The sequence below is a fragment of the Anser anser genome, assembly GCF_964211835.1.
Source record: "Anser anser genome assembly, chromosome: 6".
Classification (NCBI taxonomy): Eukaryota; Metazoa; Chordata; class Aves; order Anseriformes; family Anatidae; genus Anser; species Anser anser.
Genome location: NC_139726.1, coordinates 35,309,064 through 35,336,362, shown reverse-complemented (window position 1 = coordinate 35,336,362; position 27,299 = coordinate 35,309,064). Strand labels below are relative to the sequence as shown.

Here is a 27,299-nt window from a genome sequence, read left to right as displayed (position 1 = left end):
TCCTAATTAATATAATCATTTTATTTCTCAAATGTGTAAACAAGAATTCTTTAGAGTTGGTATCCCTTTCTCTACTTCCAATTATTAACAGCTTTTTATGTCGGTAAGGAGTAAGACTCTCTTACTTCTTCACTCACATATTTCAAGATGAATGTGTGATGGAAAGCGTAAGGTGCAAGGTACATGAGTACACTAACACACACGCACCTAACACACTTATTCCGCTTAGATGTCCTGTATGCAGCTCATTAGTCTTGACTAAAATTAGACACGAAGGGATGACAAAAGAGGTTTACAATATCTAATCCCCAGCCTCCCACACACACTTAAAGAACTTTTTGATAACCCTTTGGTAACTCTTACCTCCCCCCTTCATTTCACTTTGTGAATTGTTTTTGTTGACTAAATGAACATTTTATCCAGTTTTTATGTCAAAAGGATTTTGAGAACTATACCCTAGAAAACAAAGCATTCATGTTTTCAGTTCTGTTCTGCTGTCCTTTAAAAAGGCACAGAAATTCCACGCTTTAAGTTTGACACCTTACAAAATATATGTTCCTTGAATACTTAGTCTCCATGAAATCAAACATCAGTTACACTATGGATGTGTTCAACAGGAATGCTAATAAATTTTACCAAGGCTTTTGGAACTAACAAAAGGGGGCATGTCCCATTGAACAATTCAAGCTGGCCAATCAAACAAGCAACACAGACCCCCTAACATAATTCACGACAGCTTACCACCACCCCCCATACATTAGTGCAGTCAATGCTTCACAACAAAATACCATGCACCCAGAACTATAAAAAAAAATTAGCCTACTTACCACTTTTCATATCAAATGTCCATGCAGGTACAGCATCTCCTGATTTTACAGTATTTGTAGGCAGAGGAAGTGTAATCTGAATAGGACCATTTACTTTCAGCTCTTTCCCAGCCAAAAGAACATTTACACATATTGCAGCAAGAGGAGTCAATTCAATGCTTTTGAAACCTGAATTTGAGAAATATCTTGTCTGTAATTCTCTATTCACAGTGTACTTTTTAAAAAAATATTTACAATTAAGAAACTGTCCTCATAGTAAGAGGCAAGCACTCATCTGCACCGAGCTACACGTTTCTATGTCACTAACTTGGTCAAACAAAATGAATATTTCTAGCATTTTAGATCTTGTACTTCAAGTGAAACACACTCATTTCTCTACCAAATCTGATAGAAAGGAACATACTTCTGACACAGAGATTCAGCACTAACTGCAGAACCAATGATTAGGCAAAACTTGGCTTGGGGTTGAAGAAAGAAAGGTTTATCATGTACTTTGATTTCAAAGTAGCTAGTCAATATGAAAATATATGATGAAAGACTATTTTTTTCATCCTTGCAATATATGCAACATTGAATCCAACTGAAGATATACTGCAAACATATAATTGCTACATTTCTCCTCTTAATCAAACAGTCCTCTTAATAAACTTTCCTGTAAGGATTAATTTTAACTGCCAAATTAGAAAGTTAACTGAATAGTTAATCTTGAAGCTTGTCAAAGCACTCAAAGCCAACTGCATATACAAAGCTTACAGTGCAGCTTTTAAGTTCTTCCTTTGTTTTCCTTGCATTTGCAATTATTTCAGAGTCCACAATATGACAAGATATAGAAAAAAAAAGAAAAGAAACTGAATCAGTAAGTACTAGAATACCATTAAATCTGTGCAAGCTGTTAGAAGCTGCTTGTGAGAAAACTCCTGGCACATCAGATATCAATTAGCTTCCACCTGCCCTAAAAGGAAGCTTATTCCTCTAGGAGCATATGAATAATTTAAAACACATGCTAGACAGACTGAAAGAAAAACCAATGAGGAGAAACACTGCTTATTTTCTTATGCTTTAAATTTAAAGAGGTGAAATATAGATGAGAACGGTTTTAAAATAGTCAAATCAATATTGAGTATATGTGATGATTGTAATTCAATGAAAATTGAAGAAGAGTTGGTTGAAATAAACCCACTAGTAGCTTCCTCATGCAATGCAATTAAATTAAGAGCCGCATGGCTTCAGACCCACTGGGAATAAAAAGAAAAGAACAAAAGAGACATGGAATTGTATACCATACAATCTGCCAGAGATTACTGTATTTATGTAAATAAGAAATAGCTAATAGAATGACGAATGCTAAAAGATCCAACTGCATCTCAGAGGAGTTACAACGACTAATGAAATCACTTACTGCTTCTCCTGTGAAACAGAATCACAGAAAGCATTACAACAACTGTGCTCTGTATACATACAGACTATTTGGTCTCAAACAGGTTTACACAGATTAACTGTCTATGAGCCAAAATATAGCTTCCATGCCATCTATATGCTAGGAGTAAAGCTCCAACAGCAAAGCAACAGAGTTCTAGTCAAAATGCAGAAAAGCATTGCTCAAGTCAGCTGCTGCAGTTCGACTGACTTCTTTAGGTTCCCTCAATTCACACACTGCCCATAACCGTATTTTAATGTGTTTATTAGACTAGTGATACAGTCTCATGAAATCCTAAACTTCTTGAAATGAAAGTAATACAGAAGCCTAATTATTGTGCATTAGAACTCCACAGCTGTACTTCAGCACTACATAGAACTATGGATACATAAATATGTAAAGCAGAATGAAGGAGTATTTCTGTGTAGTCACATATTATATTCTCATACTACATGGAACAAGTTAAAGGGTGACATGACTTCTCAGATGCATTATATTTAAAAAAAATGTATTTAAAAATGTAAATAACATATTTACTATACCTGATCTATTTAGAAGTATTCCTGTTGTATAGAGAAAACTGTCCACTTTCAAAAACTGCTCTGGCACCGTCAGATAAGCTGTAACATTTGTAACATGGTGATTTGTTGGAAGCTTTATTAAAGATTTTTGAAACTGAACACTTGGTTGAGATTTGGCATCTGCAAAAGAGTAATATTTTGTCTTAACAAATGGTAAAAAACACAACCACTGGTTTTTTACTGCCTAGAAATCCAATCAGCACAGCAATCTGTTTTCACCCACTTTCTCCAAGGTCATGTATTTCTAGTCCAGCATCTGTCACAAACATACAGTTAAACAAGTAACTGAAATTTTGACCCTGAGTAGATAAGCAATATCTATCTCTTCTTGTGGAAAATAGTGCTCAAGTAGCCACTGCCTAAGGGGCTTCTATTTCCATAGAAGATCAACAAATGCTGACAAATAACCCTTTCCAGAGACTATGAAGATGCTAATTTTGTTTTGTATGTGTACAGATTGTTATCACAAAAGTTAGACATTTTTTTGGTCCATATACAATTAACTTACCAGACAATTTTCCAGTAATTAGAACAGTATCTTCAAACAGCCATATATTTGCTTGACTTTGTGGGAATAATGAAAGTGTCACAGACGAGTATACTGTGGAAAGTGATAATATCTGTTACACTGTGCAACTGAAAAAAAAAGACCCCATAAGCTCTCTGATTCTGAAAGAACAGGGAATACAGCAGTTAAAAAAGGACTACATGAAGATTGGATAAATAAATGAGTTCTGTTGTCCAGATCAGAAATTTTGTTGGTTAGACCAGATGGCATATGCTGTATGTTTGCTAGTGTTGTGCATTTTCTATGGTATACGAGTGGCTAGAGTTATTAAGAGTCCACCTCTTTTTTGTTGTTGTTATTTTCTTAACCTTTTTTCAGAGACTTAAAAAAAGGAAAACTTGAGAGGAAATGCTGCTGAAAAGAAGCTGTAAGTACTCAAAGCACTGACACTCCAGGAATCACTGGAGAAACGATGATTTTTGTCAGAAACAAAATATTTCATCAGCCCTTTGCTGAGTTTAAGTAAACAACTGCTGAGAACATGCCTGCAAAGTTGCAGTATAACCTACTTAGTTAACAAGGACTACTATCAGTTTTACAACAGTATGAATTATTGACAAATCTATCAGGTCATTCACCCTTACATCTGTATTGACAGGCATCACCTCCCTTGACCAGCTTCAGTCATTTTCAGTTGGCACTAAGTACACAGACTGCTAAGAGAAAGAAATTTAATTACCAGTAGACACAGTTTAATAATAGGACTATAAGAGGCTTACGTACTTGGCATTCTCCCAGTCTTCCAAGGCAAAGGTGTTAACATGTAGCCATCCTTGTATGATACGATAGTTAAACTTAATCCTAATTTGTAGGGAACTTTTATTAATACTGCTCCATTGTTTCCAGTAAGAGTAGAATTCGTCTTCGTGTAGTTAACAAACACTTCCACAACTGCTTGTCCCAGGTACTGGTGACTAATGATGTCATTTACTTGAACCTTTAGCATAAACACAGATCCTATTAAAAAAAGGAAAAAAGGAGGTCATGATATATTGTAACTAAGTTCTCATTTCATTACTTATTGCAGATCACCGAAATTACTGGTTTTCAAACTTTGTCACGATCTGGTAATGAAACTTAATAAAACCGGGAAGCACAAAACACCTAGCTAATGCATTCTAATGCTGCAAATGTTAGACTGTTGGTTACTTTACCCTTGAATGATTAAGTTAAGCTTTTCTTTGCGGAAGTGTGGTGAAAACGTACTTCATCTGGCCTCTTAGTAGCTCTTGTATTATGTGTGCAGATCTCTGTCAAAAAAAAGACTACCTTTGTTAAATTATTTTCTTTGATGGATATGCCGTAACTCCCCATATAACTAACCTAGAAATGAAAGTCTTTTCCTTTGTCCAACAGCTGTTTAGCCCTTAGCCTGAGACAGAGTACTAAGGAAGTCCAGTTACGGTAGCTGTTGCTATTAGAGAAATTGTTCCTTAACTCATGATAATTACCCAGCAGCTGCCTAGTTCTGGCCCAGGAGTGGTTATGTTAGGTGCTAGCAAACCGCTGCTCTTGCCATTTCCGCAGCTGGCTGGCGGATGCGGTGCCATGCCCTGGATTATGGTGCAGCTTGGGAAAACACCACGCGCAGAGATGTCAAAGTGATGTGTGAGCATGGCACAGCAGACCCCATTTAGAAGGAAGAGTGAAGAACTGCCAGAGCAGAATTGGTGAGCCTGTGGTTGTTGCGTAGAAAATGAAGAAAGAGGCAGATGCCCAGCCTATCTCCAGGCAGCCGGTACCCCTCCCGTCCCCCAGCCAACCACCCCACATTAATTGTCCAGCACAGTACGGAATACCCCTTTGGCCACTTGGGGTTAGCTGTCTTGCTTCTGTCCCCTCGCAGCTCCTGATGCGCCCCCAGCCTCCTCGCGCCCCCAGCCTCCTCGATGACAGGGCAGTGTGAGAAGCTGAAAAGCCCTTGACTCAGTGTAAGCACTGCTCTGCAACAATCAAAACAAGTAGGAGACATTTCTTCTCAGAAAGAGCAGTCAGGCATTGGAATGGGTTGCCCAGGGAAGTGGTGGCGGCACTGTCCCTGGGGGCGTTCAAGGGAAGGTTGGACCTGGTGCGTGGGGACATGGTTTAGAGGGTGACATTGGTCGCAGGGTGATTGTTGGTCCAGATGATCTTGAAGGTCTTTTCTGACCTTAATGATTCTGTGTTACACTGATGAGAGGCTAGAGCCTGAGCTGGAAAACGTCATGTACAACACGTGGAACAAGGTAGATAAGGCTGCAATTTACTAGGTCCTGCATTTTTGCCACCTAACCTTACCCATAAAAGTGACCTAGAAGAAAGCTGGAGAGGGACTCTATCAGGGAGTGTAGCCATGGAACCAGGAATAATGGCTTTGAACAAATGGAGGGGAGATTTCGATTAGATGTGACGTGAGGAAGAAATTCTTTACTTGGAGCACAAAGCGCACATGGGAATTAGGGCTGAAGATGCACCTTGCTTCTGTTCTTTTCTGTAAAGAACAGAATGAAATTACCTAAAAACCAGTGTTAAAAATAAACCCAGTGGACAGGATGGGAGGTGCAGGGCAGTCCCTGTGGCCTAGGGACAGCCTTTCTCTCTGGCAAGCCAAATGGCCCGGGGGAGCCAGCCCCAGAAAAGGGGCCCTCAGCTCCCCCAACCCTCCTCCTTGTCCACGTGAGGGCATCTTCCAGGCCGCTCCCAACACAGCCGCCTTTGGCCGCGCATGGGCCACTCCACCACAGAGGCTTGCTGAGGTCACAGTGGCCACCACTGCCCCGCCTTTGCTGCAGGCCCTATAAAACAGGCCCCCTGCAGCTGGCCCACCATTCGCTGAGCTTCTAGGCCCTCTGACTGCCAGCTTGTGCGGCAGGAAGGAGACTAGAAGAGCAAGGCGAGCAGCAGGCCTCCTTGGTGTGCGAGGACGGCCATGCAGTCTGGTGAAGCACCAAGAAGGAATGCACCTGAGCAGAAGGAGATGTGTCGTGGGCAGAGGGATAGCGCCGGTGGCACAAGAGACACCAGTGCCCAAGAGACCTCTGGCGCCCAGCCCACAGACAGATACATGCGGTACCATTGGCACAGGCCAGCCCCTCACACACCCAGCGACAGGGGGCCTGGGCCTAACCATAGGAGCAACGGTGACGTGGGGCGAAGGCGGGAGCATCAGACAGACAGCCACGGGGAGCAGAGGTGTGCCCATAGTCCGGAGCACAGTGTGGGACCGTAAACCAGATGGCACCATCTGACCCATGCATGAAAATCAAGCCGACAGTGGCATGGGACTGAGCTGTGGAACTGGACAACCCCCTGATTCAGCACCCTGGCCTGAGACCATTCCGGCCGGAAGGCATCCCGTTTGGGCAGTCCCGGACAAGGACTGGCTTAGCCTTCTGCCCAGCACCGTGGAGCCCATGGAGCTGGATCCACCAGATGTAGAGGAATGGATGGAAGTGGATCCACCTCTGCCGGAACAGACCTGGGACTACCGTGGCATGTCTTTGTGCTCTGCCATCCGAGAGCACCAACAACGTCGCAGGAGCGCTCGGTGAGCCCCCTACTCGTTGCTCAGGCTCCATCACAAGCATTAGCTTGGAGCCACCAAACACCACGGACATCCCGCAGGCTTGCCTGCAAGATGTCCTGGCAATAAACAGCTCTTGCTGATTCTCAGGGGTTGTGTGAGTGCTTCTTTTTTGGGGGGGAATGGGCTAAAGTTGAGCCAGGGGAGGTTTAGGTTGGATGTTAGGAAGAACTTCTTTACTGAAAGGGTTGTTAGGCATTGGAATGGGCTGCCCAGGGAAGTGGTTCAGTCACCATCCCTGGAGGTCTTTAAAAGACGGTTAGATGTAGAGCTTAGTGATATGGTTTAGTGGAGGACTTGTTAGTGTTAGGTCAGAGGTTGGACTAGGTGATCTTGGAGGTCTCTTCCAACCTAGGTGATTCTGTGATAATTTTTTAAACAAATCCTTGAGTTCATGCCTTAGCTGTTCATGCAATGAATGGTCAGTCTGTCTCACTGTAGGGTAAATTCTGGCCAAAGGGAGTTGTACTGATATGACCTTACCACAGAGAAGGAAGCAAAAAAACTCGAGATAGGGCATAAAGATGCCAGCGTATACTCAAGTTAACCAATACATTACTTGACCATTTAATAACAATAAGTAAAACCTCCCTAAATTAAGAAGTAATTCTTCCCATTCTGATTTAAATTTTGAAAAATGTAGATGTGACAATACGAGATTCAACATGCCTTCAACATGCCCTGTGATATCACTCTGATGCTGCAGCTGGGTTTGTTATCCAAGTGTAAACCTCAGCTCGGGTCTCACCTTTAGGGATGTACCCCTGTTTTTTTTTTTTTAGAAAACACAGAACCGAAAATTTACAGACTGTGGAATAACATATTTCTTTCTACACGTGTAAAATGATCATAAATAACCAAATGCATTCATACACTACAACCATGTTTTAATCCATCTCCCACTGGATTTACCCTTCTGGTCTTGTTTTAGCCTTTCTGCACTGCAGCTTGTAGATAGCACTTGTCTCTTGCTAATTAGTCGGTCTGACATTCCTTTAGGATACCTAGTGTCTTGCAGAGATGATAATTACAGCAACAGAGCAGTATGCTGAAAATATTAAGTCCACTTGGATGATGTTCTTTAGATATACTGAATTACAGACAATTTCTCTCCCACCTACATAGCAACTAAACTATTAGGGAAGCTTTTTCACAAAGAGCAGGTGCATTAAAGCAAACCAAACAAAGAAACAATTCTACCGTACTTCCAGGGTGAAATAAAGTTCTCAGCATAAATCAAAATATTTACAGACCCCTATTAAAATAGGTTATGCCACAAAATATCATCGATTTCCCAACATTTTGATTACAAGCTTACTATTATTCAGTACCGCTGTGCTGCTACTACACAAATATTTTCATGAGCATTAATTATGAATATGCATTTCTATTTAGGTCAAATGCCACGCTATGTTTGCTTGAAATTTCTCTGCCTAAAATCACAGTTCAATTTCACTATGCTGCCTCCCTTATCATCAGGATTGACACCACGTCAAAAATTACTACCACTGACTTTGATTTACATCAGAAGACCTTGAAAAGCTGGCTGTACTCTACCAAAACAGTATGCATGTACAGAAGACATCCAAGTGAGGCCTCTTTGAAATGAGTACTTGCTTGTATCTATTGTATGCATGGAGCATGCCATATATTCAAACAAAGATGACCTGCACACAGAAGCTACCTTGGCCTCAGTTTATTACTATTTATCACATGTAGCAACACTTGGAACAGCTTTGGCAGCCTGATCCTCTGCAACATTATGAACTACATCTTCCAGTGCAAATTAGTATCTGCTTGCAAAGAAAGAAAACAAATGTACTCAAGCATATTTGACAGAATTAAACAACAAAAATTAGAATTTTTCTAAATCTTTTTTAGTCTTTTTTTTCTTATTCAGTGTTTCAGAAAGAAAGCTGTTCTTAATCTGTTGTTCATAAGGGATTTTTAAATCATCTAATGATTAGAAACATCATCATGTAAGCAAATTATGATTACTCAACAGATTTTTCAAGCAGTAGTCTATTTACAGATGTACTAGCAAGATTTCAGGGGTCTCCGAGACTTGGAAGACAGTTCATTTGCCCTTGCTAATGACTGTTGAAAAGGCCACTAAGTAGGGAAAACAGGCTGTGTACAATCTTGTACATCTTGTTGCCAGGGGCCTTTTGTTAAATGGTATTTTAAAAGAAAAATCAGTAGCATATAATTCAACCTCATACCAGTAGGAATGAATTTTGTTTGCCTGGAATAAACTGATATTTTTAACAGCTTGATTCAAGTCAGGAAAGAAAGATCCTAGAATTAACAGCTGAACTAAGCCACAAAAAAGAAAGCCTAGAACACACTCAAAATTCTGACACTGTCTTTTAATCATTTCACTCAATGCTTATTTTTCCATTTCCTGCTAATAACATAAAAAAAATAATAAATGGAAACAGGGGTGTGGGGGAGTCATTACATTCCTCCTGCAGCCGTTAGCACGTGCAAAAATGGTTTCATGCAAGAACATTTCTTTTTCCTCATCTCTTCTGGTGCACCCAAAATAAAAACCCATTTTTCTAGAAGCTTGTAGTTGAAAATAATGGAATGCAGAATTCTTTGGTACCAACAACAGTTTTCCTCCTCCCTCAGCCACCTTTCCCTGCTGTTCTGATGGAGCTGGTTGTACCGGAGCATCCTCCAGCAGGCCAGCTCTAACAGCCTAGCACAAAACAAAGCAATCCTATGGAGCTAAGAGCTCAGACTGCGTGCACTGGTGGTGTGACATCCCCAACTGAGGTCCACCGTTCCCAACCTGACATCCCTTGACCAACTCCCTTCTCCAGTCAGCTCCCTCAAATGCCTTGCACGCATTTAGTGTGCAAATTTATCAGACACATTTAATGCCACTGAGTTACTAATGATGCTATTTTAACACTGATGATCTCAGTTCCAAATAGAATTCTGGTTTTGCATTGGTTCCTCCCCTCTGTAAAAGATGTTCATGTACACAGCCTTGAGGGTACTTTTGAGTCTCAAATAAATCCTACCACAGTCCCCATGATATATTTTTTAATCTGATAGAACATACTGAACCAAGCGTTACAGACAAAAAGGGAACTGCTGCTTAACTGTTTCACAAAACCAAAGTTCATAAATTAAATGATTTCCAAAACTCCTGCTGTTTTCTGGTCACTACCACTTGCCACACACAAGTGGGTCAGCTATATCTCTGTATTAAACAGATTTGACAGAACCCCTACAGTTCGGAAAAAGAGCTCAGTCTGAGCTAATTTGGTTTGTGCTGCCTCCAAGGAATTGAGACTTGTCTCTTGGCAAGAGCATTGGAAGTGCCAGTTTACAAGACATTTAAACGTTTGCTGATAAGTGTTCACACAAACGTAGCTGTTACTTATATAAAAAGGAAACAATGCCTTCTACCACATCGAGCGTGTTTCTGAAATGGCCCAGCCAATAAAATAACATCTCACTTCCAGCAACATCATCCAGTGCCTGGAATTTGGCTTCCCATCTCTGTCCTAATTCCGAAATTGTATCACAGCACTGAGCCAAGGAGCTGCTTGGAACTGAAAGCTGGGTAGAAAATAAAACAGTGCAAAAAAAATCTGTCTTAATAATATTCCTGATTACCATGTTGTTAACTCCTTACCTGCGGATGTTATCTGGTCACTGGATTTATCCGTGGGGCTCTGCCATCCCAGTACAGCCCCAGCCCTGCCGCCTTGGGCATGGAGTTAGTGGTGACCGCAGCCAGAGACGTGACACAGCTGCTCCTCCACCCTTACACATTTTGAGACCCGGACAAATTCCCTCTTCCTATTTACCACCAATTTCCTATAGGGAGAGAGCTTCCTAACCTCATGGGAGGCCATTGCCCTTCTCAAGCAACTACCCTCCAATTAAGCTATTATCTTACGGGTTGTAAGAAACAGGAATGGCAGGTAAATTATTCATTAGGTCCTTTCTTAGGAGGAGACTTTTCTTTGCCTAGAGAATGTTTAAACTAATGCCAACAAGTCCCCAGAAGGAATACACTTGAATGTGTGTTATGGAAACTACCTACAGTCTCATGCTCTCAGCTAACCAGAGACGTAAAGTGTGTGACGTGCAATTTGCTTGGCCTTAACTTCCTCAATAGTCTTTTTTTACCTCTTATATTTGCACCCCCCCATACTTTTTGGCTTAAGATAATTAGGGATATGAAAGGTGCACTGATCTGTAAAGATGCTATCACATGTCCTAAGAACATCAGCCTTCGCTATCCATTGCAACACTTGATGTGCAGCACCACTGAAAAGGCTCAATGAAATAACGTCCACAGTTAACACTCATCTCTGGCTTTAGTAAAAAGGTTATATAAAAACATCCTTTCTGCCCCAAAGACAACTGACACTACTTAAAGTCTCCTTAAAAACACAATAATGACAGTGGCAATCTACAAAGGCACAGCTATAGACAGTAGAGGCCTGTTATACCCTTCAAGCTCATTACAAACCCACGTAGATGAAGGTGAGCTGTGGCAGCAGGTACCTGACCAACATGGTGCTGGAGCGAGCCCTCCCCACGGCAGCATGCCATCGGGCTGCGGGAAGCTTCTGTTCTTCAGTGCAGCACAACATGCCAATGGAGCACGGGTTTCACTGCCCCGCGTAGGGCGTTACGACGCCCTAACGGGTGAGCCCTAAACCCTGCCAGATATTTTATGGCTATATTCTGACCGCTACTGCCAGATAGTAGGATAAGCTCTCTGGCCAGTCTTCAGTTATGCTTCATAGCTATCAAGTAACCTACAAGGGTGATAAATAGCCTCTACATCCTAAATAGTCTTGGTTTGCTGTCAGCATACTTTTGGGCTTCCTTACTCCTAAGCCATCATCTATAGACCCTATACACAGATGGGCATGTATGTGTATAAGTCATTGTTAACTCTACACAAGTAATTTTACATATCCCCAGTTGGTAACATAATATTTAACCCAGTAACTAATTCTGTGATTCTTTACAAAATATGTTTACGTGCTATTTATGTGCTGCTCCTCTAATTTAAAATATTAGCATAAAACAGAAGAGAAATGGTTTCATTTCCCCAGATTTAGACGCTAACAACATACACACATAGGACAGCAAATACAATCTTCCTACCTGGCTTGACAACCAGCTGACCCCGTGGGGTTCGGGCACTCGGTACCAGACCAGAGGCTGTACCTGATCCCTGTTGGATTGCTGGCAAACGGCCACGGAGCAGCCAGGCAAGGAAGCTGCGTGTGTAAGGCCAGAGCTGGCTTATCACAGCATCAAGTCACCCGTGTTTCATGTGATCCTTAAGCAAAACAGCAGCACAATTACTCGAATTGTAAAGCAAGTGCCGGCCGCTTCTTGAGATAGGAAAAAGCAGCTACTGGCGTTTCACTGCCATGCACCCATGCTGCTTAACAGCGTTCCACTGCAGAGACATACAGACAACTGCTCCCAGGTGATGCAGAGACGTCATTAAAAATAAATAAAGTAAATTGGTGCCCTGATCTAATCAACATCTGCTCCATTTGAACATGAACAGACAATTCCATGCAGGTAGCACCACAAAACCTACACTGTACTGTTCCATAGCTTAGCACTCCCTTCAGAAAATATTTTAATACAAAACTGAACAGGAAGATTTATATTGAAAAGAGCATCTCTGGCAAAAAAAACCACGTATGCAGCGGTGCAGAAAACATGACTGATTTCCAAGGACAAAGCAGCAAAACGGGGGCTGGGAAAGTAGGACACCACAGTATTCACATTGCCCTATTTCTGGTCAACCAATTTCCACAGAAGCCATCAACAAAATCCCAATTATGAAGGAGCCAGGCCAGATCCTGAGGGGAACAGCAGTGCCTTTTACACAAAGAAAGGCATTTACATTCATTTTTACAGCAGATGGTTTAACCCATTCTAGTCAAACCTAGATGTTTTCAGCAAACATTGAATATTTAAGAGAGACTGTGAGAGAGAAACTAGAAAATATTAAATAGACTATTACTTAAGTGGGGATTTGAAACCCTTAGACTACTTGGGTGAGCTTTTGCTAGTTAAGAAGTAAAACGTTCTGACTAAGGGTTTTTTCAAACATTCTTGTACATTTCCTTCAAATAATGCTTTTATTTCAGGTACAGAGAAATCCCCTGACTTCTACAAGACGTGCTGTTACAGGCACATGCAGACCCCAGTGCCCGAGCCCTTAAACATCTGCAAACCAGTAAGAAAAAAATGGAAGTTATTTACTGCAAGTTCATTCATGTCCACACATGCATTATCTCAGCGTATACTACAGCATTTACAATGCACTTCTTTCCACCTTACTAGAACAAACCAAAAATACTTCAGAAAACATTTGACTCGCTATCCTGACTAGTCAATTCCACATGAAGCCCAGGTTGCACCTCCTAAAACTACTAGATAGGTTTGCTTTTAAGAGCTGTACAAACTGGCAGTGTAGGAGAGAGATAAATTCAACTGTAATCGCAAACAAATCATCTAATGCTTGTCAGCCATTCACTATTCCTATTTCTCCCTTCCTTCCATACCACCCTTTTGCCTGAGAACCTTGGCTCAGCCTCCTTCATCCCATCTTGGGATAATCTCTGGGATGACTCCCCCATAATATTTTAGCCTGCGAGAACAATGACTATAAAAAAAAAGATCATCACTTTTCTTAACATGAGTTTTTGCCCGTTTCTTCAGCTTAAAAAAAAAAAGTGACAAACATATTGCATAAAATCAGGCGCATTGAATCAGGACTGCCAGGATGCGTACTTCAAATGGAGACTACAAATCTCGCAGACTGAAAAATATCGCATCACCCAGGGCAAACTAGCCCGTGATCCACAGCAAGCTTCAAGGCACAAATAAATTAGTAGGTCAAGGAATAATTAATCATCTAGTTCAAAACTGACCATCTATTGAAATAGTGAAAAAACTGTTATATACCTTACAGGTAAGAATAAGGCCTACTGCCCTTCTAAAGGGCATTTTACTAACAAAGAATAAAAAGAAACAATCACACCGCTTAAGGAACAGGCTGTTTTCCTCAGCCGTTCCTTCTTTTTTTCCAGCAGATACATTTATAGACTTAGCACCATATCTTCACAGAAGAATTAGCACTGAATTTCGTCAATCCTTTTATAAAAAAGTTACTCAAAGAATTCACACCAACAACAATTTTGTTTCACTTAGAAACTGGATAATTATTTTCCTTTCAAACCAACACATTCCTGTTTTATATTTAGGATGTGCATGTGCATACATAAACACCAGTCCTGGGCAAACAAGATGAAAGGAGGCTTAGCTGCTGTTAGGGGGTAGGGGTGTACTTTGTGTGTGTTTGTTTTTTTAAAGCAGGAGGGTAAGAAAATTACATAGCTTTCCAAATGAAAACGTTGTCCTCAAATACCAGTTCAAATTCATGCCTCAGTAGTACTTTGCCACTCATTTCCTAAGTGCCTAACAGTCATTAGGTCAGTGCAAATCAATGTTGATTTCCCTACGGCTTTTGGAACCGGTTCCTCCAAATTCAGAAGTAACTTAAAATAAAATGTAAATTTAATCAGGACTAAATAGGACCAGCATTCAAAGCTGGCAAACTTGAGCTATCACATTCTGATAGAGAATATACTTGCCTAGTGTGAGCTAATTCCTCAGAGAACTCGAAGAGTTTAGAACTTCCTAGTGATTTATCAAAACAGACATTACCTGACATTCCAGATGTTACTTGTGTGATGAACGTGTACAGGTACAGATTGCAGCACGACTGTGAGCTCATATTTAAAAAAAAACAAAAACTTACTTCTAACATGCAAGCTTTCAGCGCTTGTAGTAATTTTATTGGGGTTTTATACGTAGTGCAATGGTTTATATAATAGTCGATGACACATGTAATGTTTCTTACTTGATGCAATCCAGTATTTTATTGATTTAAGCATCCAAGAGTAGACACTGCAAAGAAGCTGTTGGTAACTTGTAAACAAAAAAGTAGGGCGTAATAGTAAAATCTTAGAAATAATACCAAAATAAATCTTACCATAATACTTCGCAGCTGTGTTTCAAAAGGTTAACTATTTCAAAATCATGATCTGGCCAGGCTTAGTGTTAGAAATCTGTTCTATTGCATATGTAAATTAGTAAAGTCACAGAATCACTTTCAAGATCAGTTGAATATATGGACATTTTTAATCATTAGAAAAAGAAAAACCTCACAGCAGCTGAGTAATACTACTCTAAGTAGCTACACTTCCAACCAACCTCTCAGACCAAACGCATAACAAAACTGCGTAAGCATGATATTCATTCCACTGTTGTTGACAAGAACCAAATATTGATGAAACGAAAGCCCTGGAAAAACTAGAAAATAAAACAGATCATTACAGGCTGCATCTTTTTTGATTACTACTGCATAATCAATAACCACCTTCCCAGAATGATCATGCTTGTGAAAACTAGACAAGAATGTCATCAGGCTAATCCATAAAGCTGCTAACAACTCACTCATTTCTCCGGTGGGAATATATCCCCAAACACTTTCAAGCACACCCATTACGATATACGTAAAATGGAAGAAAAACGAGCATTTTGCTTGAAATATTTTTATGGGCTACATGAGTAAGAGCTTGGAAATTCAGACATAAAAGCAGCCACAAAATTTAAATGTGATTTTTTTCCTGTATTCATTAAACAGTGTGCTGTACACAGAAGTCAATAAAAAAGCAGTTGTTTTACATGCGTATCATGCACTGCTGTAAGTTACTCATTTGGTAAGTAGCTGAATTTTATTTCCCCCTCCCCCAGTAGATGCCTTCTTCATTCAACTTCCACATAAGAATCCGAATGTTTCACCAGCCAAGACAACACATTTAAACTCACAGAATATACGAAGCCAGAAATTTCATATGGAATTTGTTTCATACATTTTGCCGTATCAGCATATTACCATAAAAGCATATTACCATAAAAAACAATAATTTCAATAAAACTCCAAATTGACACGTGCTAATGATGCTATGACAATTACAGTTACCATAGCAGCTTTGCACTTTGGTGTGCTGCAGTGCTGTTGCATCAGCCAGCCACCCAGCCCTGTCCTCACAGCTGGGGGGAAGCTGGGGGCTCACCTTCCTGGAGCAACGGAGATGGGCAACACAAGAAACTGCTGGGGTCTGCAGGGCTCCACTTAGGATTCCTTTCTTTATTATAAACAACTTATTCTGTAATCTTAAATAACTGAAGTAAGTGGTTAATGTTACAATATCAAAATTAAATAAAACATACTTTAAATAAAGATAAATTTGTGAGTGGAAGATTTAAATGAACAAGCAAATGCTACTAGTAACTCCCCAAACCTCCAGATCAGAACACCTTTGCACATGTACTTCAGAAGCTGGTCTAAGATTTTTCATTTCAGTTTACGTGGTTGCTAATAGTGAACCTGTAATGCTGTTCTTTCATTTTTAAAGGCTGCCCATGCCATTCTCCTTGCATCAGAGTTGAGGGAAAGAAAAAAAATGAGTATTGAAAATGTACACTTCATTACACAATATTGGGAAGAAGATACAGAAGGGAAACATCAAAATCTACATAATAACCTACTTTAAATACACTAACTTGAATACCCACAGTACATTATACACAGTAAAAATAAAAATCTGCAAGTGCCTACTATGCAATATGAGAACTCTATGCATTTCCCACTCACAAAATTCAAAATCAGACCTCTGTTATATAAGCATAGAAAAATTATTCAGCATCATCTCCGTGATGAAATGACATCATGCCTCATCAAGAATTTCTAAGGATTTGTCAGTCCTACCTCTTCCTGATCTATGTACTTGGACAGAGGAAGAATATTCCAGTAATCCTGGCATGAATCATCTGATTTTAACCTGATGGGTCTGGGACCGGATTTGACTGGTGCAATTCTCAGTGGCAGTTAGTGAGAATTAGCTGGTAAAAAATCTCTGCAAGTTCAAGCATACCATTCATTTGGCAGAAAATGGAAAAAAAAATCACAGAAAAACAAAGCAGTGCCCTCTTCAGATATGTCATTTAATGCCCTAAAGGATTTAAGCTTAAGAGATAGCCTATACCCATAATGCAATGACATAACCTACAAGCTAATAATTCAAACATCAAGGCATTTTAGTCACCAGTTACCAAGGAAAACTGCTGACGCATTCAATTATGTTATTCAATAACATACTAGTCGCTATTTGTTGCTGAAAAGACTTTTCTTCCCCAATAGCTGCAAAGTCTCATACCACTGCTTGAGGAAAAGATATTTTATCTCTGTTACAAAAGATATTTAAGCTCTGCGTATCTTTTTCTTACAGGAAAACATCCCGTAGCCCCTTGGTAGGAGCCCGGTGTGTAAAGACATATATGAAGAAAATGTAGAGTTGGCAGATGAACATTTCCTAATTGGCTGTAGTCCTTACATGTGGGAGAGGAATTCATTAAGGCACTGGTTAGGAGCTCTGTACTGCAGCAACCAAACAAGAGCACCCAACAAGCCACTCTTTCATATACAAGTTTATAATAAAGCTGAGTTTCATACAGTGAATTATAAAAAATAAATATGATCCTAACTTTTAGAAAAATGACTGCAGATCACAGTAAGTCAACTTGAAGATTCCTGATTATCAATTTCATAAAGTGAAATTCCACAGATGTCATAAAAAATCTCAAAACAGAAACAGCTCCCAAGTCAAATCATAAAGCAAAACAATTGAATCCAGTTCAGTTTAGCAGGATCCAGTTTAGCAACAGCTGTTAGAGATGCACATGCAGTTATCTGCCCAAAGCTGCGCCTGCAACACAAACACCAAGAGACAAACAAGTTCTCCCATCACAGCAAGCGGACAAATTCCAGTAGGGAGTAATCAGAAAACAACTTGGCACCATGGAAACCTTCCTAAGGTGACAAAAAGATTATTATTGACACAGAGACTAAAAATGGGGCATTAAACACTGTTTTCTCCCCCAAAATACTCAGAGTGATCTAGCACCTGTGATATCGTGCCGGCTTTTGAAAGGTTGACAAAGCTCCAACTGGACCAGGGGAATAAGAATTCACTTAGGTCTTTCTGTTACATGAAATATTGGGGAGGGGGAAAATAGAGACAGAATTGTACAGGGGTAGCTTTCCCACACTGTGCTTATAAAAAGGAGCTGCACAAGTGATTAACAGGCAAACAGACACGACAATCTTCTGCCCAATACCGCACAAAACCTGTGTGGCACTTCACAAGTGTTTTGCTGGGTCTCTGTTTCAGTCCACCTAATTACACAATTTTCTGCATGCCAGTGATCCGTAATCCAAAGAAATTCTCTCCTTCAGCCTGGCGGGAATATAAATTTTCTCCCCTGCTCTCACAAACAAGGGAATAAGCTCCGGTGATATTTATCACAGGGTATTATTTGTGTTATTAGCAGCTTCCATTGTTCCCTGCACATGCTTTACTGCTGTTCGGCATTTACCCAGCATAAAACTAGTGATCTACCCTGCTCAGTCACTTAACGAAAAGCTTCAGAAAGATAAAAATATTTTCCAGAACGACATTAAAAAGCTTTTTGTAATTCCATTTATGTCCATAACAGTATGAGGGGGCAAGCATCTCCTTACTCATGTCAGCAAAGTGACCTATATTTTCAAATACCTTGGCAACATTGACTTTTTTTCCTAGTTTAGCTCACATTAGTGCAAGCAAATCATCACAGGCAAATTATCAACCAGCTTTGCTACCTCAGAAAAATAACTTAGATGGGAATGTTCTAATTATCTTCATTTGGGAACCTTGCCTATATCAGTCAATAATAACTAATAATTTATAAATTTGGTGTCTTGCCAGATTTTATAACCAAAGAAATATTCATCAAGAGGCAGTACGTCCGTATTGCATGCTAGTAGTCATTTCAACAGCGAAGAAAACCAAGCCCCCAGTCTGAATCAAGCCTGCTTTAAGCAGGTCAGACCACAGAGCTCCCGATAGCCCTGCCTGAACACTTCATGATTTCACATCCTCACGGTTACTTCTAAGGCACAGAAAACACTGAAAGGAAAAAAACAAAACAAAACAAAAAGTGGGTGGCCCACATTTCAGCTCCTACCCTAACACACTCTGTACGTCTGCCCGAGTGCCTCAGGAGTACAGCATCACCTGACAGTTCAGGGCTCAAAGCTTAACACAAATTCTACACTTAACGAAACGGGATGAAAACAAAGTATACATTGTGTGAGCTTGCTGTAACTTGCCGTCAGTGAACACTGAAGGCTTTTCCTTTCAGAATCATCAGTGCCTCTGTTTGACTAATGACAAGGCTGATTGAACCTGCAAATAAAATACACTACAACACAAAGCCCAAAAGCTACATGCACACTCCAGGGGGAAAACTCAATAGCTGCATGCAGGCTAAAAAACAAACAAAAACAGATGACAGAGAAGCAAAGTATTTGTTCGACCACATGAAAATATTTAAGAGGAGGCAGATGAACTATTAATGACCATCTAGAAACTTAAAAAGCTAAATCCCATTCTTTCCTCCAAACTAGGCTGGGTGATAACGGGTCAGTGCTCCAGTTCATCTGGCTGTGACTCCGCTGTTTTCAGTCAGAGCACTCAGGCGAACACAGACCCATGGCTGCAGCACACGCTGATCCAACCATGCTCCACAGACCTTACAGCTCTTTTGGGGTGCAGCGGTCACATCAATAGTGCATTTCATCAAGAGCACGCTGGGGATGTGTTGAAGCATTTCTATGATTCCTCATCCTAATGCACACAGCTCAATATCTGCCCCACACTCGTACCCTATAACCACTGCACCAGATTCGATATAGAATAATCACCCCCCACCACAGCTACTAAGCCACTACTTGCGGATTAACCTGCTACAGCTGCCAGGAGCTCAGGTAAAGCCCACATCAAAAGCATCCAAATCTATCAAAACAGGACAAGAAAAAAAATCAAATGGCAGAGGGCCAATATTTCTTTTTTCCTTCTCCCACCCAGAGACACAATTTATTTCCACGTAATCTCAATGAGAGGCCACCGCTTGCCTCTTCCATTGGCAGGATCACACTGCCTTGGGTACCCGGCACTATCAAGGGTAGGTGCAGAATACTGAAATGAGGAGGGTCACAGGGAAAAGCCTGGCAGCAAGATCTGACCCGGTAACCCGTCACCTTCTAATGTCTTATTTTCACACTGAAAAGGGTAAAAAATGTGCCCTGAAGTCTGACCATTTCTGTCTTTTAGTCAGTGGAGGCTCTTCTCAAGCCCACCTAGTAAAGCTTAATCACAGCCTAGAGGGAAGAGAAAGAAGGACACAAAAGCAAGGGGGAAGGAATATGGATAACAAGGGAACCTGACAGGCTCAGTGTCTGCACTTGGCGTGCCTCGGGGGCTCGAGCAGCACAGACAGTAAGGAGCCACGCTCCTGGCCCCATCAGTCCTAGCAGTCAGCAGGATGGCTCCCAGGAGCCACATCAGGCAAGAACACGCCTGCATCACCAGCGTCATGCCACCTGCATGTACAATAAATGGCAGAGCAGCCAGCATTTTGTTTACAAGAATGCCTCATGTGCTTACACTCAAAGGACAGCAGAATCGTTTGGAAATCACCAGGTAAAGCAGCTGGCCCAACTGAGATGGGACGAGGAGGGTTTGTTGGTATCATCTGCAGATACAACTGCTGGCACAGTTCATGGCATATGGCAGTTTGTTGCTTTCAGACCTCATGTTTCCTCTAAAGCAATTACTGCCTGAAAAGCTGTCCTGGTTTCAGTTAGGACAGAGTTAATTTTCCTCCTAGTACCTGGTAGGGTGCTATGTTTTGGATTAGGATGAGAAGAGCGCTGATAACATGCTGATGTTTTAATTGTTGCAGAGCAGTGTTTACACCAGGCCAAGGACTTTTCGGCTTCTCGCTCTGCCCTGCCAGCGAGCAGGCTGGGGGTGCAGCAGGAGCTGGGAGGGGACAGACCCAGGACAGCTGACCCAAACTGGCCAAAGGGGTATTCCATACCATCTGACGTCATGCTAAACAATATATAGGGGTGGCTGGCCGGGGTGGGGGGCCGGCTGCTCGGGGATAGGCTGGGCATCGGTCAGCAGGTGGTGAGCAATTGCATTGTGCATCACTTGTTTCGTACACATTATTATTATTAATACCATTATCATCATTATTATTGTTATTATTATTTTCCTGTCTTAATAAACTGTCTTTATCTCAACTCACAGGCTTCGCTTTCCCATTTCTCTCCCCCATCCCAGAGAGGGAGGGGGGAGAGTGAGCGAACGGCTGTGTGGTGTTTAGCTGCCGGCCGGGTTAAACCACAACAAAAGCAAAGCACAAAGTGCAATAACTCCTTCACAGCCTGCTAGATACAGCTTCTTGTAGACATGTGGAAGGCGCTGTTTAGGAACAGCCATTAGGTGTGCTGAAATACAGCGGGCAAACTAGGATGCAGTAGGAAGAGCTAGATTGGGTGACTCCATCCTAATGAACACAGAGGCATAATTCAGGAGTACACTAACCTCTGCGGGACAATGGAAACTGCCGATCAAGGCATCTGGGTGCTCTTATGGTACAGCAGATTGCTAGGCCTCTGAATTAGGAATTAAACACAAAGTCAAGACTAACACAGAAGACTCATCTGTTCTCTCACAGCATGCCTCGAATCCCCATTCATTACAGCAAGGTACAGTGAAAATAAAATTATGCAGCTTTCAGGATGACAAAGTAACCCACTTTATTTATTTATTTATTTATTTTTTTAATATGCCAAACATTAGGTTTATTCTGAATAAGCTTTCCTCTCAGATCTTTGCCTCAGTCTTCAAAGAGTTCATCAACTCAGCTAGTTCACAGATAAATCATACTACGGGTCCCCAGTGACACAGATCGCAGTTGTATTCCAGATCCGTAAACAGCTTTTTTTCAGCGTAACAGCAACTCCGTGAATGGTTTTTACACATCAATTGGTCTTTGATGTGTTGTGTGCCAACAGATTACGAGAAGTAATGAAAAACTTGAGCAAAACAAAGAAGTGCAATAACTACTACTGTGCAGTAAGTAGCTTCCCACCATCACTGGTTGCTCTCGCCTCCTGCCGCTTCTGCCAGGTGTAAATGTGGGCCCCGTTTCTGTGAAATATAAATCACATTCCTGCCCTTGTTTCTCTTGACTCTCTATAACAAAAGCAACCATCAATCCAAGTTCCTTGAAACTGGGTTTTCTGAGCTACAGAACACGATGCTGTATAATACATGCCCCTCAGTACCTTTCTGCTTACATCTCCTCACTTCCTGAAAGTTACAAAACCGCTTATTTTTTCATTTGTGCTTGACCATGGAAAATCCCAACTCCTCTTTTTCTTGTACTAGTAACTGCGTGAACTAAGCCATGGAATACATGGACAGAAAAGTGAAATTATCTTTTTTCATGACTCCTTTCTGTCTCAAATGGCAGATGCTTTATCACCTCCCAGTGTCCTAATGCCCTTCCTTGCATTTTGTTGCACTACTAAGCTTTAGAGCACCACAGAAAGCTAAGTCGATTAAGACCATCAGCTCTAATAAATCAGGACAAGTCTTAGATTCTTTCTCTGCTTTCTCACCTAGCTGAGAAACCGTTATTACAGAGCTCTGAAGGTGAGGAAGCTGAGCAAACTGAATAGCAAATAAAAAGGCGCTTTCCAAGCTTACTTCAAGGAGGTGTAGTTAGTTGTTGACATTTTCCTTGTTGCTTACACAAAGTCTTTTTGCTGGGGTGCGTATGTAATACTTCTGTAGTTCTATTTGATGGTGAATTAGTCTCCACCAGACCAAAACTTGGCTTAAGTTTCATGAAGGTTCTTTATATAAGCAACACACATTGATTTCCAGCAAAAGTTTACATTTGATATACTAGAACTATTAACAAAACTTACATTTTAAGGATCATAAACCATCTCCTCCAAGTCCAAATAGAAAACAATTACTGTAAGTTAACCCATATGCTTTGACAAGTTAAAAATAGATCTCACTGACACCAATTACATTCAAATTACCTATTGGATAAGAAAACCACATTGCCGGTTGTATAAAACAATTAAACCCAGTGCTGATCAGAACTGTCTATTTCAACAGCCCTGACTTTTTGAACAGAAACAGCATCTTCTGCGATTAGTCATTAAAGCTGCCCGATTTCCTTCTGTCTAAGAAGGCTACACAAACTCCTGTATAACTTTTATCGCCTCACATATTTTCTTCGGGTCTCCTTTAGACTGCAGCAGAAGCTCTAAAACAGAACTGGGGTTATTCCTGCCTTACGAGTGACTTCAGTGGCAGGACACCCTAGCGTTGTTCCACCAAGCAACAAACCCTTCACACAGCACTACATCATTTAAAGACAACAAACAAACAAAACAGTTTATTGTCACTAATTCAAACCCAGCCTGACAGAACAACCTATCAAACCCAAATGCTGCTCTGAATACCTAAATACCACCTACACATCAACATCTGTCATCAGGAAGAATATTTCGCAGCTAGAAACACTGAAAACAAAAGATTACAAATGCACTAAGACACACAAGGCTGTGTCAGAAATATTTCTGCTTCCGTATTTCAAATAAAAGGAGGCACAAGAAAGATCTGTCCTCTTTGAACGATGAGAAAGAATAAGACGACATACAAAAGAGCTCAGAAAAGCCTGGACTAGAATTCTCTTGTCTAGAGCACAGCCTAAAATTCGATAGCAACTCATTATCAGATGCAGATAATATAGAGAAATGGGCACAGAATCAAGTTGCACAGGCAGCATCCAGACATGGTATTCATCTTCAACAGGTATAACAGTAATCTCTTATTTTCTTCAGGTATCAATCAAAGTAGAGTGGCAAAGATCTGTAACAAATACGATGGCAAATCTTTTCCTATTTATGCTGCCATCTCAAAAGGTATGGCAAGTACCCACAGTGCAGATCGTGCAGTTGACATATCATTAAGTTTCTGTCATATTATGAAACTTACTTCCAACCTAATTTCACGTCTCAACATGGAAACAAATGTCCGTCGTTAAGACGATGGATGGCATCCTATGTGCTGTCTGTGCACAGTGCGATAGCATCTACTCACAGAACAGCTGCTTTCTCAGAGCATTGTTCATTCAGCACACATCAGACCTGCTATGGAAGGGACGCGGTTAGATATCACTCATGCAATTAATGGTCTCTCCTCTGTTTATTGCACAGCATCTGCATTATAAAGAGAAGAACAATGCACCACATCCACAATATCCTGTGCATCCCAAACATTAACAAATACAACTCCACACTTCTGCAAAGAATGCATGTTGATAAGCATAAGCAAAAAGGAGAAAGGAAAAAAATAAACAAAAGGATCTGCCTGGATGAAAGCCAGCACTATAATTTAGTGGCTCCTGGATTCTGCGCTCAAGCCTGCAGACCTCAAAGCTGAGTATTTGAAGCTCCCGCTGACTTCGCTTTGATCACTTCTGCACACCAGAATCCATATTTCTAGACTGCCACACAGAAAACAGAAAAATTCAGAATTAATAATGAGGAACTAAGACAGGTTCTCCACTTAAGCAATCAGCACCTTATCCACAGAGGCCTGGCTTTCTCTTCCAGAGTATTTTTTTCTGAAATTTGTAAAAATAGTTACATTCATAAAATAACATGGGTCAACTCTTTGAACTGAGTCCCTCTAGGGCATGTTTTTGCTGACTCATCTTTATTATTTTCTTATTTCTTCTGGCAGTGGTAGGCTTGTTGTTGCTTTTAAGAGCGAAGAAGGACAAGATAAACAAAGAAAAGCTATTAAATGATGTGCAACTACCTTTTTCCTGCTATATTTCCATGTTAGCAGTACAGTCTGCACCCCAAAACCTTTGTACACAGCTGCACAGACTCAAGCATCTCTACTTAAACGTTACAGTCATTACACTGGCAGAAGCCTGTTAAGCCAGAAGGGAATTGATCTGTAAAACTGCATAATTAGCTTCGACAGAACATGGACATCGATACATGAATGTCAAATGAGAAAAGGTTGCGAACTCCCACCTCAGCTGTGCACCTTCCCTCTATTAGGAGGTTGAGGTTCCTTCCCTCTTCTACGCTGGGTCACAAACAGCATAAATCCAAATTGAGTCAGCTTCCTCCTCCTTTCCAGGAGCTGCTCCCTGCCTGGAAATTCCCAGCACAGGGCCTGCAGCTGCTGCAGGAGTGGCCTCTTCAGAGCATTCCCCTTAGGGACTGCTCTGCTGCCAGTCTTCTGCTGGAAATGCAACAGCCATTTATCCTGCCTGCCCCTCGGCAGTAAGCCATCAAAAGATCGTTTCATGAAAAAAAAACATCATAAATATCTGATAAATACATACCTGGAATCAGGTCCTTACTTTTTAAGATTTCAGAAGCACCAAGACAACAAAAATTACCAATGGCACTTTACTGAAAAGAAATACCACATGAAATACAGTGGTGTTTAACAGTTTCTCCGGAATAATAAGTTTCATGATGGTGATTAGCTGGTCTTTTTTGAAGATTAATCAATGTAGGCTTCTTTCAATTTCACACTGAAATTACCAAGATCATTCAGAAAGCCAGCCCACTACTGAAATACAGCTCAAACCATGTTTAAACCCAACAAACAAATGCTGAGGATCAGCACAAACGACCATTTTTAACATCCGTAAACTAGAATTGATCACGAAAGCTGCATACTACACAGCAGCTTCAGGACTTGCATACAACAAAACCCATGAAGCACGATAGACAAATAAAGCAAAGCAACAGCAACTGGGCACGTGGATCTGCAACAGCACCAATCGTGCACCAGTAGTGTCCGCGTCGCGTTTGGTACCAACAAAGATTTTGGCAACACTGAACGTAATAAGGTAGCAGAGCTCTTTGAAGCAAAATCAATACCAAGAAAGACTAAAGAGGATCAATGAATTATAAAAACTGTCAATTTTTTTTTTTGCTTTTTTTTATTTTTATTGATGACCAAACGTTTTGTTCACTGCACAAGTTAGAAATGCTGACAATGCCCTTTAACAGGGGGATGCTGGTGATTAACGGTATATTCCTCTGAAAACAGGGCAAGAACCAAAATAATGAAAGAATCATCAGTTCAGAAGGGAAAACTAGAACCAAGCTGTCCACCAAATAGCCTTCTTTCAAGTCCTATGGTTAAGACTTTTTGAAAAAACACAAGAAAGAAACCAAAAATCAATTCAAGGCATTTTAAGAGAGTATTGGGAAAATTTAAGTGTGTTTATATTCAACCAGATCTAGCTTCTTGTTTTACGTGTTTAAGAATGTTTAAGTAGAGATGATAATTTACCTCTTTAAAAATTGATTCCTAATTAACACACATGCTCCGGTGGCTCTGTGTATTGGATGTGATTCAGCAGAAATATTAACCATATGTCTAAACCTAAGAATATTTTCTACCTTCTTGAAGTCAGCTAGAAATAGACATGCGTATACATGCCAAAACCAAAACATACGCTTCAGTGATATACCCAAATGGCGCTAAAAGGTCTTCAATAACTCATGTTTGAAACCGTTTTGAGATTCTTTGGTGAAAAGCAGTATGTCAGGATCAATATTAGTTTCCTACTTACTTGAGCCATTAAGACCTCAGGCTACGCACACAGATTTTAAGCGAAACGAGGGAACTGACACCTTACTGCTTGCCCCGGCTGTGCAAGGGGACAATGCACACCTTTGTGGGCAGCCCTAGGGCCTGATGCGGATGCGGGCAGGCGATTCACCCCTCCACATCTGCCGGATGAACGCCGCATCTCTCCCTCACGCCGCGGTGCGAACAACGGGCGGTGTGCCCGCCGCCAGGCAGAGGCGGGGCGGGCGGCTGCCCTCACCCCTCACGCCACCGGAGCTCCCCCCAAGATGGAGCCCGCTCCCCGCCGCAGGTAAGGCCCCAGGCTCCCCCCGGCACCCCATTTGCCGCCCCCGGGGGTACGGACCCCCGCCCCCAGGGCCACCTCGGAGCCGTCTCCTCAAGCGAGGCTGCCACGATTTCGGGGGGATCGTTACCTGAGGCCGCCGCGGCGGGGGCGCTCCCCGGCAGCGCCGCCCGTTGCTGCAGCTGAGGGCGGGTGGCGGCGGCCAGCAGCAGCAGCAGCAGGAGCAGAGAGGAGATGTGCCCGCGGGTCCGCGGCATGGCGGGCGGCCCGGGGGCAGCGGAGGCACATCGCGGGAGGAGGCCGAGCCGGCAGCGGAGGCTCCGGCAGCCGGCGGCTGAGGCGCCCGCCCCCGCCTCTGCGTGCCGGGGTGGGGCCG

The 27,299-nt window shown here is 41.5% G+C and overlaps 1 protein-coding gene across 2 annotated transcripts in view; it reads right to left on the bottom strand.

Moving 5' to 3' along the window:
- The window catches only part of FAM171B (family with sequence similarity 171 member B), a 37,681-nt gene extending 10,382 nt beyond the window's left edge, over positions 1 to 27,299 (bottom strand). Inside the window, exons 1-5 of one of the 2 annotated variants that reach the window (XM_083842897.1) lie at positions 27,054 to 27,299; positions 4,117 to 4,350; positions 3,334 to 3,426; positions 2,787 to 2,945; positions 828 to 995 (exon numbers count right to left, since the gene is read on the bottom strand). In XM_083842897.1, coding sequence (XP_083699023.1) covers positions 828 to 995; positions 2,787 to 2,945; positions 3,334 to 3,426; positions 4,117 to 4,350; positions 27,054 to 27,180 — 781 coding nt within the window. In that variant the 5' untranslated portion in view covers positions 27,181 to 27,299. Of the gene's footprint in view, positions 1 to 827; positions 996 to 2,786; positions 2,946 to 3,333; positions 3,427 to 4,116; positions 4,351 to 4,547; positions 5,130 to 27,053 lie in introns of those variants that run through there. The other variant, XM_083842898.1, reaches the window with a different exon arrangement.